Source organism: Spinacia oleracea, chromosome 4 (assembly GCF_020520425.1).
Source record: "Spinacia oleracea cultivar Varoflay chromosome 4, BTI_SOV_V1, whole genome shotgun sequence".
In the NCBI taxonomy this organism is placed as follows: domain Eukaryota; kingdom Viridiplantae; phylum Streptophyta; class Magnoliopsida; order Caryophyllales; family Amaranthaceae; genus Spinacia; species Spinacia oleracea.
In genome coordinates, this window is record NC_079490.1 from 168,487,385 (window position 1) to 168,506,365 (window position 18,981).

Here is an 18,981-nt window from a genome sequence, read left to right on the forward strand (position 1 = left end):
CGGCAGTTTCTTCATTACTCATCCGAATTGAGTGATTTTTGTGTCAATTCCGCATGTAAAAGGCATTCTAAAATTTTGACAAAAATAGTATTTTTCTGCCGAACCCAGAATTCTCAAATTCGAAGCCTAACTATGACTTTTCGAAGGTTTTAGTTTTTCGAATGCAAAATTTCGTAAATTTAAGATGTTAAATTAAATATTTGCGATTCTTGTTGATAAATCTTGAATTTTTGATTGACCTACTGCATATGTTTAACAAGTTTGAATGCCTAGTCTTGTTAATTATGCAATCTAATTTGTAATTATGATTAATTTGTTGAAAATTAGAATAATTTAGAATTAATTTGATTTTCATAATTAATTGTAATTTAATTAGAAACCTATGATTAAAAACCACCATAAAAATTGTAAATTTACGATAAATTTTAAATTTTATGACCTAGACTTGAATCCATATCAATCGGAAATCAATTGGATAATAAATTTTCGATTTTTCGCCCTAAAATTATGAAATTAATATTATTTATTAATTTGTCATTAATTTTAAATATAAATTTTAAATTTTTATGCGATTCGTTCAAATAACTTGCACGCACGAAGCAATGGACGCTTCATGTTACCCTTAAGGGGTGTTGTATAATGCGGGCATGCGACGACGAGCAAGGGAGCTCGTCGCCCGTGCGGCACGAATGCAATGAGCAAGGGCGTAGTGCACGAGCACAAGGCAGCAGCCCTGCCTTGTGTCGTGTGCCACGAGCAATAAACGAATGGGCATGGGCGAGGGGCGAGCCAAGGCAGTCGCGTGTGGGCAGCAAGCGAGCTGCGCCACAACGCGCGCTGCCTCGCACAAGTGCGCGCAGCCTCGCGCGCAGCGAGCGCAAGCTCGCGTGCCACGAGCGCTGCGCCCAGCACTACTCGCGCGCACAGCGCGCGATGTCGCTCGCCCAGCGAGCGATGTCGCGCCCCAGCGAGCGATGGCTCGCTCGCACAGCGAGCGAGCCAGCGCGCCCAGCGAGCGATGTCGCGCGCCCAGCGAGCGATCTCGCGCGTGCGCACTGCGAGCGATAGCTCGCGTGCGATGGGGCGCTGTGCGGAGGCTTGCGTTAGGACAGCAGCAGCTATGCGACGAGCGCATGGGCTGCGCGCACATGGCCAGCAATGGCTGTGTGCGTACGGCCCATGGGCGTGCAACGCGTAGGGTGTTTGCGTTACGATTAGATCGTTTTGAATGTTTAATTTGAAAATTTCAGTTCACGTAATTTTAATTAATTTTTAAAATTAATAATTTGAATTAATTTCTTGGATTTTAATTTTGAATATTATAATTATAATAAATGGTATTTATTCTAATTATTTTACTAAAATTAAAATCATAAATTAATTTAAATGCGACTGAAATTAAATTAAATTTTTGGATTCAATTATAAATTTATATGAGCTTTAAATTTTAATTAAATTTGTATGTTTCCGGTTAGACTAGAAATACAATTTTATGTTTAAAATTAGTAAAGCATATGAATTTATTGGTTTGAGTGGGAGCGCTTTTTAGTCATAAACTCTTGATTAGGTCTACAAATCCTTAAGGTTAAAACAACTTGATTAGAATTAATAAGGACTGAATAATTGGTAGATTATTGGTGCCCTTGATTAATTGCTGCAAATGTTTACGTGATGCATAATGTGTTTTACTAACCAGCTATGTGGGCCATTCATGATAATGAATGGGTGAATGGTATATATTGTATATGTACTGTTTTGCAGGTTATGAAGTGACTAGTATGGCCCAAATAGGATAGAAAATATGGTCTGCGTACCATTAATTTGAATGTAATTGGTCTAAAGCACCAAAGTTATTTTTCAAATCAAATATGGTCTGCGTACCATCAAATAGTTGTAATTAGTTATAGCTTATCCTATTTGAAGAAAATGGTGCCTCCCACGGAGATTTTCAAGACGGACTTTGAAGTCAAAGCTTCAAGATGAAGTCGGGCCATACTAGATCACAAATATCTTATGCATGTTTTAAGTTATTTATTGTTTTAAATATGTCTTAAAATGCATGAGATCAAAAGCTTGATTATGTTGCATGATTAAGGATTTTAGTTCACTTAAAATCTAACCAACATAGTAAGAGCCTTAAGTTCCAAACTTAAAAATTGAGTTAAAAGGTGCCATGCCAAAATATACACTTGCTTGGATATCCTTTACATCAATCTAGTAATAGTTTTCGCTCAGCGAGGTGTTACTTATTGGTCCTAAAGGGGCAAGGTACACAAATAATTGTGAGTACATGTTAGTTTTGGTGAAACTCAACGATATAAGTAAGGAGTCCTTTTATGTCGTGGCAAATTCGATAGGTTTACCTAATAAGTTCTTAGACGTACCTATCAACCAAGAATAGTTTCTAGACTATTAGCAAAAGGCTTTTGCTTACCTAAGATGTTCTAGGATTAAGTCGACAAACTGTGCTTAGTTCTTCAATGATTTTAGGATCTTGGAATCATTTTATTCACACCTGCCGGAACACATAACTTGAATAAAATGCTTAATAAATATTGAATTATGCATGTATGCTAGAATTTAAGTTTATTAAGAGAAACTGTGAATGGTTATTTATTTGTTTATTCTTTTCAATTGTAGTTTTAATATGGCAAACAACAATCAAAACATCATCATGGGTTCTGAGCTTATGGTCAAGCTGAACCTGACAAATTTTCTTGAATGGGAAGCTAAGCTAGTTGAAATAGTCAAACTCAATGGACTTGAGTATGTACTGTCACATCCCATGCCAAGCTACTATGCCAGAGACATGACCCCTGAGAGATTTTACGCCTGGGATGCGGATCTCAAAAAGGTTATGAGTCTCATGCTGAACAATATCCCTGATGATTGGGCTAGAAGGTTTGTAGCCTATGAACCTTTTACGCTCATCAAGAATCTGAGGGATATCTGTCGTGGAAGTACGGAGGACAGGGACCTGAACGTCCATGAGTTGATTGAATCAATGTCTGGTCTAAAGGTTAGTTCTCCCAACAGGTGTTATAGGATGGAGGTCCAAGAAACACATGTTCAGCTCCTTCGCACTAAACAGAGGGTAGGCGTCCCACTGAGGTTCCATGTGGATCTTATGTGTTCATATTTTGATCGCCTAAGTCTACTAGGAACACCAATAAGCGAAAGGATGGCAGTCTCTGTCTTGCTCAATTCACTACACAGTGGGTTTGGTCGCTTCAAGCAACTATACCTAAGTGAACCAAGAGAAGAAACAGTTGCAGAATTTATTCACCTTGTCAGAAAGGCTGAAATAGTACTGGACTGTGAAGCCAAAGATTTACTCAAGGCTAGAAAGAGACCATTCAAGAAAGGTGGAAAGTCCAAGGGCAATGCTAAATCAAAGCAGGACAAGTCCACATCAAGCTGTCTTTATTGTGATGGAATAGGCCATTACAAAAGAGAATGTCCAAAGCTAAAGGAAGATCAGAAGAACGGAACAGTCGTTCCATCTTCAGGTATTTTCGTTATAGACTGTATACTTGCTAATTCAACTTCTTGGGTATTAGATACTGGTTGTGGCTCACACTTATGTTCCAATCCACGGGGACTAAGAAGAAGTAGAAAGTTAAGCAAGGGAGAAGTCGACCTACGAGTGGGAAATGGAGCACGGATTGCTGCATTAGCTGTAGGAACTTACTATTTGTCGTTGCCCTCCGGGCTAGTTTTGGAACTGGAAGAATGTTTCCATGTTCCAAGTCTTACTAAAAACATCATTTCAGTTTCTTGCTTAGATGCTAAGGGATTTTCCTTTATAATAAAAGACAATAGTTGTTCGTTTTATTTTAAAGAGATGTTTTATGGATCTGCTAGATTAGTCAATGGACTTTATTTATTAGATCACGACAAACAAGTATATAACATAAATACCAAAAAGGCCAAAAAGGATGATTCAGATCTCACCTATCTGTGGCATTGTCGATTAGGCCATATAAACTTGAAACGCTTAGAAAGACTTCAAAGGGAAGGAATTCTAGAACCATTTGACTTAGAGGATTATGGTAAATGCGAATCATGTTTACTTGGCAAAATGACAAAGCAACCTTTCTCTAAAGTTGGAGAAAGAGCAAATGAACTATTGGGTTTAATCCATACAGATGTATGTGGACCAATGAGTACAAATGCTAGAGGTGGTTTCAGCTACTTTATCACTTTCACTGATGACTTCAGTAGGTATGGTTATGTCTACCTAATGAAGCATAAGTCTGAATCCTTTGACAAATTCAAGGAATTTCAGAGTGAAGTAGAGAATCAATTAGGCAAGAAGATCAAGGCACTGCGGTCTGATAGAGGCGGTGAATATCTGAGCTATGAATTTGATGACCATCTGAAAGAATGTGGAATTCTATCAGAATTGACTCCTCCTGGAACACCACAATGGAACGGTGTGTCAGAACGGAGGAACAGAACCTTGCTAGACATGGTCAGGTCAATGATGGGTCAGGCCGAACTTCCATTAGAATTTTGGGGACATGCACTAAATACAGCTGCACTCACTATAAATAGAGCTCCGTCTAAAGCTGTCGAAAAGACTCCATACGAATTATGGTTTGGAAAGCCTCCAAATGTGTCTTTTCTTAAGATTTGGGGATGTGAAGTATACGTCAAACGATTAATTTCAGACAAACTTCATCCAAAATCTGACAAATGTATCCTTGTGGGCTATTCAAAGGAAACAAAGGGGTATTACTTCTACAATACATCTGAGAACAAAGTGTTTGTTGCTCGAGATGGTGTCTTTTTGGAGAAGGATCATATTTCCAAAATGACAAGTGGGAGAAAAGTAAACCTCGAAGAAATTCGAGTCGAACAACAAACTCTAGAGAATGCTCAAGATGACATTCAGGATGAAACTCAGAGATCTTTAGAAGAATCTGGTGAGAATCATGGTCAATCTAGAAATGTTACCCCGCGTAGATCGCAAAGATATAGATCTCAACCGGAAAGGTACTTAGGTATTTTGACGAACGAGAGCTATGACGTTCTATTACTTGAAAGTGATGAACCTGCGACTTACAAGCAAGCTATGACGAGCCCTAGCTCCAAGCAATGGCAAGAAGCCATGCAATCTGAATTAGACTCCATGTCTGAAAACCAAGTATGGGATTTGGTCGATTTGCCAGATGGCTACCAAGCCATTGGAAGCAAATGGGTTTTCAAACTGAAAAAGGACAAGGATGGGAAACTTGAAGTTTTCAAAGCTAGATTGGTTGCAAAAGGTTACAGGCAAGTCCACGGTGTGGATTACGATGAAACCTTTTCACCAGTTGCAATGCTAAAGTCTATTCGAATAATGTTAGCAATCGCTGCATATTACGATTACGAAATATGGCAGATGGATGTCAAAACTGCTTTCTTAAACGGCGTTTTAACAGAAACTGTGTTTATGACACAGCCTGAAGGTTTTGAGGATCCAAAGAATGCTAAAAAGGTATGCAAGCTAAAGAAATCAATCTACGGATTGAAGCAGGCATCCAGGAGCTGGAATATACGTTTTGATGAAGCAGTCAGTGACTTTGGTTTCATCAAGAACGCGGACGAATCTTGTGTATACAAGAAGGTCAGTGGGAGCAAAATTGCTTTCCTAGTATTATATGTCAACGACATATTGCTTATCGGAAATGACATTCCTATGTTGAACTCTGTCAAGATTTGGCTTGGGAAATGTTTTTCGATGAAGGATCTAGGAGAAGCACAGTACATATTGGGCATCAAGATTTACAGAGATAGATCTAAAAAGATGATTGGACTTAGTCAAAGCACTTATATCAATAAGGTGCTTGATAGATTCAAGATGGCGGACTCCAAGCGAGGCTACCTACCCATGTCTCATGGAATGACTCTAAGCAAGACTCAGTGCCCAAAAACACTTGATGAGCGTAGACGAATGAATGGGATTCCATATGCATCATTGATTGGTTCAATAATGTATGCTATGATATGTACACGCCCGGATGTTGCGTACGCACTCAGTGCTACGAGCAGATACCAGTCAGACCCAGGAGAGGCGCATTGGACTGCTGCCAAGAATATTCTGAAGTACCTGAAAAGGCACAAAGATGACTTCCTGGTCTATGGTGGAGATGATGAATTAATTGTTAAAGGCTATACGGACGCAAGTTTCCAAACCGACAAAGATGATTTCAGATCACAGTCTGGGTTTGTCTTCTGCCTCAACGGAGGAGCAGTAAGCTGGAAAAGTGCTAAGCAAAGCACCATTGCGGATTCTACAACTGAAGCGGAGTACATTGCTGCACATGAAGCAGCAAAGGAAGCTATATGGCTAAGGAAGTTCATAGGAGAACTTGGTGTAGTCCCCTCCATTAAAGGACCAATAGCCCTGTATTGTGATAATAACGGAGCTATTGCACAGGCAAAAGAGCCTAGACACCACCAGAGAGTCAAGCATGTACTTCGTAGATTTCACCTTCTACGAGAGTTCGTTGAAAGAAAAGAAGTCGAGATAAGCAAAATTGGAACTGATGACAACATATCAGATCCATTAACTAAACCTCTGCCGCAAGCGAAGCACAACTCGCACACTGCAGCTATGGGAATCAAGCATATTGGAGAATGGCTTTGATGTCTCTGTTTAATGTTTTAAAGTTTTAGAGTTTAAATCTTTGTAAAACATTATTGGTTAATCATTCACAATAAATGAAAGGAATTCATTTTTCCATTTAATTTGTGGTTTATTAAATGATGAGTCCCTTCAACTTGACGATATATTCAAGATAGACTGTCAGGACCAGTCCTGTGACTAAGAAATGTCTATCAAGTGAACTTGAATGTCAAAGGTTGAAAATGGTCCCTAATCGGAGTTTTCTATAAAATTGGACGCATAGAAAACGTTAGACGATTAGAATGCAAGATGACTAGTAGTTCTGTTTCTTGAACTATGTGGACATGGCAATGTCATAATCATTTGCATAGATACTTACTTTGGGAAGACTAGTATCGGACAAGACCTATGAAACTTTACTGTAAGAGATGAAAGTCTGTCATAAGTAAATTTCATTAAATTATTAGACACTAAATCCTCAATACCTGAGTGATTTGAGATTACTTGTTTGAGAACTGGTTGCTTTGACGTTGACCAACCGTCGCACCGTAAAAGGAGGCTATAAAGGCAACGCTCAGGTAATCACCTATCAAACGAAGTCTAATCTCAAGATCGCAAGATTGGGATTGTCCTCCCATAAATCGGGAAGAGATGCTTAAAAGTTGTACAAGGCCACTCGGAGAGCTAGAAACTGTGAAATGCATGGCCGTGCTCGGATGAATCATAGGCTATGATTATCTGTTTATTTGATCAGTTGAACTCTGAAACCGAGGAACACCTCTGGACATAATAAGGATGACAACTCTTACCTTATGTTCAAGAGCAAGCATCGAGCGACAAAGGAATTAGGAAATGCACACTTGTCCCTAAGGACAAGTGGGAGACTGAAGGAAATAATGCCCTTGGTCCAAGTATGCATTCTATGTTAAGTCTAATAAATGCGGTTCAGTATTAATTAACAAGTTAATAATTCAGTGAGATCAAGTGAGCTGAATGCCTAGCTAGAGGCCGCTTCAGTTCAAGTGGAATTAATGATATTAATCCACAGCTTACTCTTGACTGAACCCGTAGGGTCACACAAATAGTACGTAAACGGATCAAGTATTTAATGGCATTAAATACTCCATCTATGAATATTCGGAACCGACGGATCTTGGTTTCAGTGGGAGCTAAGATCGTCACAGGCAAGAAATGAATACTCCGGAAACGATGATATTGCCGGAAACGGAAATATGGATCGTGTCGGAAATATGAATATTATCCAAGTCGTAGATGTTGCCGGAAACGGAAACATGGTACGTATCGGAAAATATTATTGGAAATGGAAATATTACCAGAATCGGAAATATTGCCGGAAACGGAAATATTGTCAGAATCGGAAATATTGCCGGAATCGGAAAATAATTCCGGAAACGGAAATATTAAATATTTGTTCGAAACGGAAATTAATTCCGGAATCGGAAATATTAAATATTGTTCGTATCGGAAATAGATTCCGGAAATGGAAATTTAATCGGAAGCGTATCGTACGAATTAGCATCGGACGAGGCCTGCCGGACGAAGGCCCAGCACGAAGCCGGGCCATCGCCCAGCAAGCACGCACGTCACAAGCCCAGCGCGCGCCAAGGCCACGGATGCGTGGGCCGCGCTGCATGGGCTGCTGCTCGCATGCGCATGGGCAGCCCTTGTGGCTGCCGTGTGTGTGTGTGAGTTTGTGCTCATGCGTGATTCCTAAAACTGCAAGAGTTAGTGTGTGATTAAATTCCTATTCCTAATTAGATAAATTAATTAAATAGAATTCATGTAGGATTCTAATTTCAATTAATTCGTATCTTACTAGGATTGCGATTCCTTTTCCATAACTCTATAAATAAAGGCCTAGGGGTCATTATTTACACACGAGTTTCAAGTATTCAAAACTAAGATTTTTAAGCAGAAAAATCAGCCAATATTCTTGCCTACCCAACCGAAAATATTAGAACCTTAAGGGCGATTCTAGTTGGTCAATCTTAAGGCGGATCCGGACGTGCTGTGGACTATCTACGGAGGGACGACACTTGGAGTCCTAAAGACTTGTTCTTGTTCGGTTCGGGCGCAGCTAGGGAAGGCACGCAACAAAGAGTATGCATCTAAACTATGCTAAATGATTATGTGTAAATAATATGTTTCCTGGCTTTATGGTTTTTCCGCATGATTTATGAACTGTCATATGAATCATAACCTAACACTAATTATCTAGAAAGTTCCCACCTCCAAAGGAACCAGAAAATACAAGGAGAATTCTAGAAAATACTATACAATGGTGTTCTAGAGTCATCAATGCTAGAACACTTTAGAGAAAGCCAAACTAGAATTCCCTAGAGCACTCTAGAACCTCCCGGAGGCATCCCGAGAAGCTTGATGCACCATCGGGTCCTTCCCGGGCTTCAAAACCCAATTTTCGCCCGACAATTGTCTTCAATGGGCCAAAATATATGGGACCCCAATTTATGTTTGTTTGTCCCACCAAACAACCCATTATAGAGTTACTGTCAAGTTGGTGTTCATTAGTAATTTATGGCTAATTCAAAATAATCCTCTATGGGCTCCCCCGTAGCCTATGATGCTGCCTAGCGACAATGCTCATGTGATGCCTTGGATGCCTTGTGCCTTACTCATCGATCTTGCCTTAGAACTACCATAGATCTTCCTCTTTTTTCCCACGAGGCCTCACTGCCCGGTAGCCCCTTTCATCGGATGAGATATTCATTATAGCTAGGCACACCCCTCCTTCGGATGAGCCTATTTGCCTCGATCCTCGATCTCGATATCTCAATCAAAGGAAGTCACGAACGCGGTTGGTGCCCAATGTGACTCGCCCCTTGTTGTATCTTATTTGTCTCCATGGTAGGGCTTGACCATGCTCACATGGAACATTGGATAGATCTTGAGTTTTGGCGGAAACTCAAGCTTGTAGGAAATTCTTCCGACCTTATGTAAGACGGGAAATGGCCCCTCATACTTTTGGACTAGTCCCTTGTGCACCGAGCAGAAGACCTTGAACTGTTGTGGTAGCAACTTAACCATGACCATGTCGCCCACTTGGAACTCGAGAAGGCGTCTATGCTTGTTCGCCCACTTCTTCATCTTCTTATACGCCTTGTCTAAGTATGCATTCGTGATATCTGGTTTCTCATGTCCCCCTCGTGCAAGCTTGTATGCAGCGGGATGCTACCCGTGTTGCCCGACGCAATGACTTAGGGAGTCAGGAGTTGTTGGCCCATGACAATCTCGAATGGCCTTTGTTGCTTCGACACAGACCGCTGCAACTTGAATGAGAATTGAGCCACATCTATCAACTCAGCCAAATCCCCCTGGTTGGCACCTACGAAGTGCCTCAATTAAAGCACCAACAAGGCATTCACCCTTTCCGTTTTCCCATCACTTTATGAGTGAAAGCTTGCTGAGAAATGCAGCCCCGAACCCAAGAGCTTGTATAACTCCGTCCAGAATTTTGCCTTGAACCTTGGGTCCCAATCACTACTAATGCTCCGAGGCAAGCCCCAATACTTGACTACATGCATGAAGAATAACTTGGCCGCTTGCTCAGCTCGGCCGTGCAATCTCGTGGGGCAGGTATGAAAGTCTCGTACTTGGAAAATCGATCGACTCATCGACCACCACCATAATAGGGCCATACCCACCAGACTTGGGCAAGGCCCATATGAAATCCATCGATACAATTTCCCATGGCCTTTCTGGAATCGACAAAGGTATAGACTTGTCGGCATACATTGGTCTAACAGGTCAGGCTTATCCGCAGGCTAACGGGCCTATATTTTTTTTACTAAATTAAACTTATGTTATGTTTATCGTTTTTTTTGCTTAAATTATCTCTAAATTTTCTAGTTCCATCGTGTAAAACAAAGTGAAAAAATAAAATAGTGGGATATTACCTTGTACGAATGTGAGAAAGAATCAAGTTACTTCCTCTGTTCTTATTTACATGATACAATTAGGTTGTTTACACTATTCATACAAGCTCATTTGACTTGCTTTTGTGACTTATACATAAGAAAAATATATATTCGTGTGGGGTCTTATTAGATTCGTCTCAAAAAATATTTTTTAAATTTCAACTTTTTTTTTTATTATCCATAATGGAAGATATTAATGTTTGAAATCGTGCATTTGCAATCTTGCCTAAATAATTGTGTCATTTTAAAAAGAACAGAGGAAGTATTTGTCTTAAATAGACGAGTTAATAATGAAAGTGAAAATGTTACATGTATAATCGACTAACAAAAAAACTCCCATAATAAAAATAGATAAATAAAGACCCGATAAAAGATAATAAGAGATAAAAATAAATAAAACTCATTAAAAGATAATAAGAGAAAAATAAAAAAATAGATAAATAAAGACTAGGTAAAAGATAATAAGAGATAAAGATAAATAAAACTCAGTAAAAGATAATAAGAGAAAAATAAAAATAGATAAATAAAGACCCGGTAAAAGATAATAAGAGGTAAATTTTGCTAAGAAGTAAAAAAAGATAAGTTAAACTCAGTAAAAGATAATAAGGGAAAAATAAAAATAGATACTCCGTAAATAAAGACCAGGTAAAAGATAATAAGAGATAAATTTTGAACATTTTTAAAAGAAAATAAAACTCAGTAAAAGACCATAAGAGAAAAATAAAAATAGATAAATAAAGACCCAATAAAAGATAATGGGAGATAAATTTTGATTTTTTTTACAAATAAAGACTCGTTAAAACTGCCATACTCATTGATTGTAAAAACAATCACTGTTCTGACTATCGCTTAAAGTTGAAAAAAAAATCTCATATAAAATGAATTTAATTGCACGTGCTTTAAATCTAGTTGTAAAATATATTTACCTTTTTTTAATAAACGAGTCGGACTAAATATTATCTCACCCATATCCGCCCGTTAACATTAACGGGTCGGGCTTAGCTCATCCAATTTTTTAACATTCCAAAATTATTGTCCAATCCCGCTTTTTAAACGGGTCAAATGGATCGGACTTAGAGGGTCATCTCGCCGATAATCAGCTCTAATTTGAACTTATTATATTCCATTCTATTTAACTTATTTTGACATAAATATGATAACCCGAGTTCCTTAGTTCAGATAAATTAAGTAAAAATTATAACAATTATAATTAAACTAAGTTTAGAAAGAATAGAAACACTGATAAAGCATTTATGCTACACAATAAAAATAAGTTTTGGTACGAAACCTCAGATAACATATGTGATATGTTCAAACAAAATAAGTGAAAAAGAACGGAACATTACTTAATATCCCGAACAGAACGTTGTTATTAGATATGTTATCTGTGAAGATGTTAACATCCTTGAGTGGTGGAAGATAAGAGAGGAGACCTTCCCAATTTTGTCTAAAGTAACAAGACTAAAATGTTCAACAACGAAACGAGATAAATAAGTTAGTTAATGAATTAAGTCGATTCAGTTAAAATAACATAGTTTTTCGATTAGTTCTTTGGTTATAACTTATAATAAGATTATAATGTATTGAATTAGATCAATTTAGTTTAGTAATCGATTAATCAATTGAATATGCGTCAATAAAAGAGTGCAAGACTATAAAATAAAATAGTACGTTATAGTCCATAGTAAAACTTTTAATTTGGATCAAATAAAACTTGTTGCAGTTGTCTTGTAGTTCAGGGGAGACGGGTTATAAACAGTTTGAATTAAACGAGTTGTAAACGAGTTACGGGTTGTAAACGGTTCGGGTTGAAACAATTCGGGTAAAACGGTCTGGGTTGAAACAATTCGGGTTGTAAACGTCCGGGTTGAAACAGTTCGTGTTGTAAACCGGCCGCGTTGTAAACGGATTTTTCCCGGGTTGAAATGGTTCGGATCATTAACGATTTTCGGGTCCATTCGGTAGAAATGGTTCATATTGCCGCATGACGGTTTGTTATCGGTTATCGGATCTTAATCGGGTTAATATTTTCGAGACGGTTCGGGTTTGAGTTGAATATTATCGGATCGGATCGAGTTTCGGGTTCCAACTCACAGCTTATTAACAACTCGGGTTCTTAACGATTGGATTAACCCAACGGGTTTGTTTATGTAACTTTTATTCTTCACCGAATATTTTCCCGTTAGATGTGCTAATTATTTAGGTTACAGATTAGTATTACAATGCAGTGATACAAATAAAGGTACTAGGAATCATTATTTTGACATTAATTATCTACGCTAATTAGGTTCGGTGTAATTGTGTAAGTGACACTTGTACGGTAAGAAAACGGCAACAGAGTGTAACATGAGATCATGACAAGAATGAGACTATGATGAAACATTGAGATGATACATTCTGATGTGTGTTGTTGAAATTTAATGGCCCTAACTTTTTCGGGTCCTATTTGTCTTAAGGATGATTTGAGATTTTGAGCTTTTTGTTTGGATTTGGTTTCATCCAAAATCATAGTCATCTCGTTTAATTGAAGTAGTTTATATTGTAATGTGTACTCCCTTCATAGTTAACACATTGTCTTAACTTTCACTACTAAACTTAAGGATTTACGGATGCCGTGCTATTATGCAATCTGAATTATACACCCGGATGTATTCCCATGAGCATTTATTAAACACCTGATTAATGTGAACTTATTGAGCACCTGATGAATATGAAGAACGATTTCTATGTACACGTACAAGTGGAATATTATACTACGGACTATATGTTTTTTGAGTTATGAAAAATATGTTTTTGAATTTGAACCATACATTCATTTAAAAACATGGTGCACAATAAATATTTTACACCCAGATTTATAATCCGTAGACCACATTTTGCTCATCCATATTGGTTCTCGATCAGTGCCTACACTCACAATCTGAGCATTTCACAAGCTTTCATGGCATAAACTTGTGCTCTTCACAAAGGAATTCAAGAAGCAAAACGCCTCAACATCAAGCATATTAGTATTGAAGGAGACAATTTGATGGTTGTCGACGAAACTTGGAAAATCTCGTGGAAGCTTCACTTCATTATTCAAGATATCAAGGACATTCTCACATTCTTCGACAATTGAAATATTAAGCACGTCTACTGAGAAGCTAACCGAGAAGCATATTAGATAGCAAATGTTGGTCACTTAATTAGCACCACCACGAGTATCGAACCTTGTAATATTCCTCAGTTACTTTCCATTTTAGACAATAATCACCCTCGTGCGGAGGGCTCCTAATGTACTATTCTTCTTACCGAAACGATAATTAAAGTAGTCGGCTTAATTTCCTTTCATCATAAACAAAACGTACCCCGTGAATCTTTTTAAGGGTGGGCTCGTGTAAAACGAGAAGCATTATTAAAGATAAACGAGTGTTACAAAAATGGAAGAGAAAACGACAATGCAGGTATTTGGGTCTGGTAATAGCACAAGTGGGCAGGTGGCTTACTATAGTCCTCCCGCTTCTCTCCTCCTTTCCCCTTTCACATCACCTCAAACAGCAATCAAAAAATTTCTGTACAAATTTAAATTTAACCGGCAACATTTCATCTGAGTAGATGCAAATTTAGAAGTATATACTGCGTACTGCTTTCACCTAAATCTAAGATTCTTTGAAAAAAGTCTTGATTTTAATAAAACCCCCCATTTTTTTCACATTTCACAAGCCCAGAAAACTAGTCAAAACCAGCACAAAAATGCCTCAAATTGCACTAAAAGCTGGTACTAGACCACCATGGATTGGTTTAGCAGCTGCAGTTTGGGTTGAATTTTCTGCCGGAAACTCCTACAATTTCCCCCTTTTCTCACCTTCACTGAAATCTGTTCTGGGTTTTACTCAACAGCAGATTACAATTCTGGGTGTTGCAAATGACATTGGTGAAAGTGTTGGTATTTTGCCTGGCATTGCTTGTAATAAGTTCCCACCTTGGGTTGTTCTTTCTTTTGGTGCTTTGGGTTGTTTTCTGGGTTATGGGGTTCTTTGGCTTGCTGTTTCTCAGACTGTATCTAACTTGCCTTACTGGTTGGTAAGACCTTCTTGTCTTTCTTTTAGTTTTTTTAATTACCCATTTGGAAATTTTAATTTCTGGTGATTTAATTGGGATATTTGTGTAAAAAAGTTCAAATCTTAGAATCTGAAGTTGTTGGATTATGATGATTTGCACTTACTGTTGTGTTTTTTTGAGCACTTATTGTGAAATTGACTGGTTTTATGGTAATATAGTGCATAACTTGAAGTTGGTTTTTACATGCCAATACACTCATTTTTGGTCAACTGGTGTTCTTGCAAATGAGCAAATGTGCGAGAAAATACCCTTAGATGTATGGTACACACGAGTGTACAATTGAAATTATCGCTTTAGTCCTCGTGGTTCTCGTGGATGGTATGTTTTTTGAACTGTGATGATATTTTAAAGTCCAGAACAATTGTAGTTTTTGGTAAGTAGGTATCTGTAGATTATAGAAATGCCAAGTTATTGAGTAGTTAACCAACTATAGAGGCATTATCATCTCTTGAATGGAATGAAAAGAATACCATAAGAAATGAGAGAGGGTTAGATCATTATGTTAAAATGTTACTTTTCAAATGTATTTTCGACATATTTTAAGGATTAATGCTATAATGTAGAGTAACCATTGAAGAACTACATCAATTTTTCGTGCTGAGTAGCTTCTTCAAAAGATATTTGCTATCCTGTCCAATGCTTGAATTTTTTCGGTTGAACTTACCAAACCTGCTCCTTACACATGTAAGTTCAACTCAATTTTATTGGCTTTCCATCATAAACTAATAACCCGATTCATAGCTTTTGTTCTTCACTTAAGCCAATATATTCGATTCATAGCATTTCACTCTGTTTCTTTTATTACCTCTTTCACTTCTTTATTATAATTGTCTTATGCATCACTCTCAATCTCTCATTATCTTATTGTAACTCCAACCCATTTCTGTGATCATTTGTTGCAGTTGTGGATTGCAATGGCTATTGGGGCCAATAGCTGCGCATTTTTCGGGACAGCTGTTCTTGTCACAAACATGAGGAACTTCCCTATGAGTAGGGGAACCGTTGCTGGTCTTCTGAAGGGTTATGTTGGTCTTAGTGCCGCAATATATACAGAGATATATGGTATGGTGCTTAAAAAATCTGATACAGCACTACTCCTCTTTCTCACTATAGGCATCCCTATAATATGCTTTTCCATGATGTACTTCATCAAACCTTGTACCCCAGCATCTGGCGAAGACTCGTCTGAAAAAAAACACTTCATATTTACACAAGGGGCAAGTATTTTTCTTGGAATATATCTCCTAACAACTACAGTTATTGCTGATAAACTCTCTGTCCATAGAGCTGTGTGTTATGGGTTTGTTGTTGCAATGGTTATATTCATGATGGCTCCTTTAGCAATCCCAATCAAGATGACATTATTCCCTACCAGTAAAAAGCTTACTGGACCTGTTGATTCATCAGGCGAATTGGCGTCAGGTTCAGATGAACCAAATCCAACTGAAGTTACAGAACCCTTGTTGGTAAAATCTTCTTCTGAATATGGGAGTTTTAGAGAGGGTGATGATTCTTCTGATATGGACATCCTTTTAGCTGTTGGAGAGGGTGCTGTGAAACAGAAAAGGAGACCTCGTAGAGGAGATGATTTCAGTTTCTGGCAAGTGTTAGTTAAGGCTGATTTTTGGCTTTTGTGGGTGGTGTACTTTCTAGGGGTTGGTACTGGTGTAACTGTTCTTAATAACTTGGCACAGATAGGTTACGCCCAAGAAGAACGTGACACAACCATACTCTTGTCCCTATTCTCTATCTGCAATTTCATTGGACGCCTTGGCGGAGGTGCTGTTTCAGAATATACTGTCAGGTGATTATGTTCATCTTATTTCTATAAGCTATAGTTAATCTTCATTTTATGTCCATTTGCATAAATAACATCTTGCATGACCATTCTTCAGTCCTATGATCTAAACAGAAGCCTGTTGGCAAAATCTTCTTCAGAATATCTTGGGAGTTAATGTTCTTTTTATGACCATTTCGTTAAATATGAAATTTCAACCCATTTTTAAACTATAGCATAGGAAATGGAGTGGTAGTAAATGTACGTTTTTTGGGGCTTCTGAAATGTGTTATGACGATGCTTTTAGAAACTTTTTCTTGTGAGAGCTATTCTTGTTTGGGGGAAGTTCTTATACTGGACTGATATGGAAGGCGTAAGTCACTTAGGCTCCGTTTGGTGTGGTGTAAAACGTTTTCAGTGAAACTTTCAAGGGAAAATACAAATTCCAAACTAGTTTTCCTTTGTTTGGGTTCCTTAAAAGAAAATTAATAGAAAAAAGAAAATGGGAGAAGATGGGGGTGAAGATTGAGGGGAAGAAGAGAGAGGGAGGTAAGGAGGAAAGGTGGAAAAATGATTTCCCTCCCTTTCAAATGGAAAATGTTCTCCACCTTTGAGAGAGTGATGAAAATTTGTTTTCCATCCCCTGCTTAAACCAAACAACGTAAAATAATTGAAAAGGGGAAAATCGTTTTCCACAAAAACGTTTTACACCATACCAAACAGAGCCTTAACAGAAGTTAGAAATTCTCGTATCCATTAAAAGTCACCTATTCTCATAAAGTGTGCTAGCAACCTAGTATACACCTGTTTGGAGTTTGAAACTGACTGCTAAAAGTTTACCTTACAGATCACATACAATACCTCGGACGATTTGGATGACAGTTACTCAACTGATTATGGTCATAGCATTCCTTTTCTATGCATTTGCTCTCAATGGTACCCTCCTCGTTGCAACTGCAGCTCTCGGAATCTGCTATGGAGTTCAGACAGCGATAATGATTCCAACCGCATCTGAACTATTCGGGCTAAAACATTTTGGTGTTATTTACAACTTTATACAGTTTGGTAATCCAATTGGTGCTCTACTTTTCTCAGGAATGCTTGCAGGTCATTTCTATGACATTGAAGCTAACAAACAAGGAGTATCAATCTGTATTGGTGCTTCTTGCTTTAAGCTTACATTCTTTGTTCTTGCTGGGCTTTGTGGTTTGGGATCTTTATTAAGCATACTACTTACACTAAGAATCAGACCAGTTTATCAAATGCTTTATGCTGGTGGTTCTTTCCGTGCACGTCAAAGATCAGATCATTGACAGACATTGTAGATCAGATTACTCTTGAGTGCTTCCTAATGAACTTGTACTCCTTTGTATAATTTCTTTGATATATTTTGTGAGTAAATCATGCCATTATTATTATTATTCTACAAGCATATATATATATATATATATATATATATATATATATATATATTTTGTCCTGGGAATTCGGCTGATTGTATTCAAATTTTCCAGTGTATGCTGTCAGATATGGCCTCTTGTCCTTGTCCTTGTTGTAAGTTGTTAGTGTTTTCATAATTGGATAAGATCTTGTGTTCATCATCTAAATGATACTTTGGTTCAATTATCCCATTAGAACTGGGCTTCTATTGCATACAAGTATTCTTTATTTTTTTACACATCCATTTCATCCTTGTTAGTGGTTTAGATGAACAACGTGATAGGGGTGTCGGGGTGAATTAGTGCGTGTAGATAGAGCTGGAAAAAGCTGATCTAACTCACTAATCCAATCCAATAACAAAGAGTTGGGTCTAGATTTTCAGCCCGTTTTATTAAATGGGTCAACCCAACCTGTTTAATTAAATGGGTTAGGCCAGGTTGAAATGTTCAACCCGAAAATGTTCAACCCGAAAGCAACCCGCCTAACCTATATAACTAATTGGGTCAGGTTAATCCGCTCAATCCATATAAAAATTTAGTTAAGGGTCTTTTTAGCTTTTTATAAATTATAAATATGAAAAGCTTAAACTAACGCGTTTCAACATAGTTGAATTTAAGAACGTGACCGCATAATAGTGAAAAACTTTTCAGCCCATACAAATTGCATACCGTCAAAGTAACATCTTGAAGTTCTATGGTACTCTCAATAATCCTAGTTCTCAATTGGGAACATAAGTTAGCATTTATTCTCTATTCGACTAAATCAGGAACATTATAAGAGATTCAACTGACAATGGCGTTGACTTGATTATATATTTGGAAGATTTTCATAAAATAGAATAGAAGTGCAACACTTATTAATAAGAAAAAGATTAATTGTAGCACTTAAAAAAAACCCGAAGGAAATGTTGTAAAAGCAATCAATTTCTATACTTATTATTTTAAAATAAGATGTTTTGCGTGCCACGTTTCATCTTCTTGCTTTTGTAGATTCTTTTTTCTTTTTTTATTTAATTTTTTTCCCCTAAAAATACATAACAACTAATCACTTCCTTGTTACTTCCATTAATTAAAGCTTATTACATCCTCTCCAAA

General features: G+C 37.7%; 1 protein-coding gene across 1 annotated transcript; it reads left to right on the plus strand.

The window, feature by feature from the left end:
* Nucleotides 1-13,999: 13,999 nt before the first annotated feature.
* On the plus strand, nucleotides 14,000-17,868 carry LOC110784248 (protein NUCLEAR FUSION DEFECTIVE 4). The gene is made up of 3 exons (XM_021988677.2): nucleotides 14,000-14,631; nucleotides 15,573-16,474; nucleotides 17,295-17,868. The coding sequence occupies exons 1-3, from the start codon at nucleotides 14,302-14,304 to the stop codon at nucleotides 17,758-17,760; spliced, it is 1,698 nt and encodes a 565-aa protein (XP_021844369.1). The 5' UTR covers nucleotides 14,000-14,301; the 3' UTR covers nucleotides 17,761-17,868.
* Nucleotides 17,869-18,981: the final 1,113 nt, after the last annotated feature.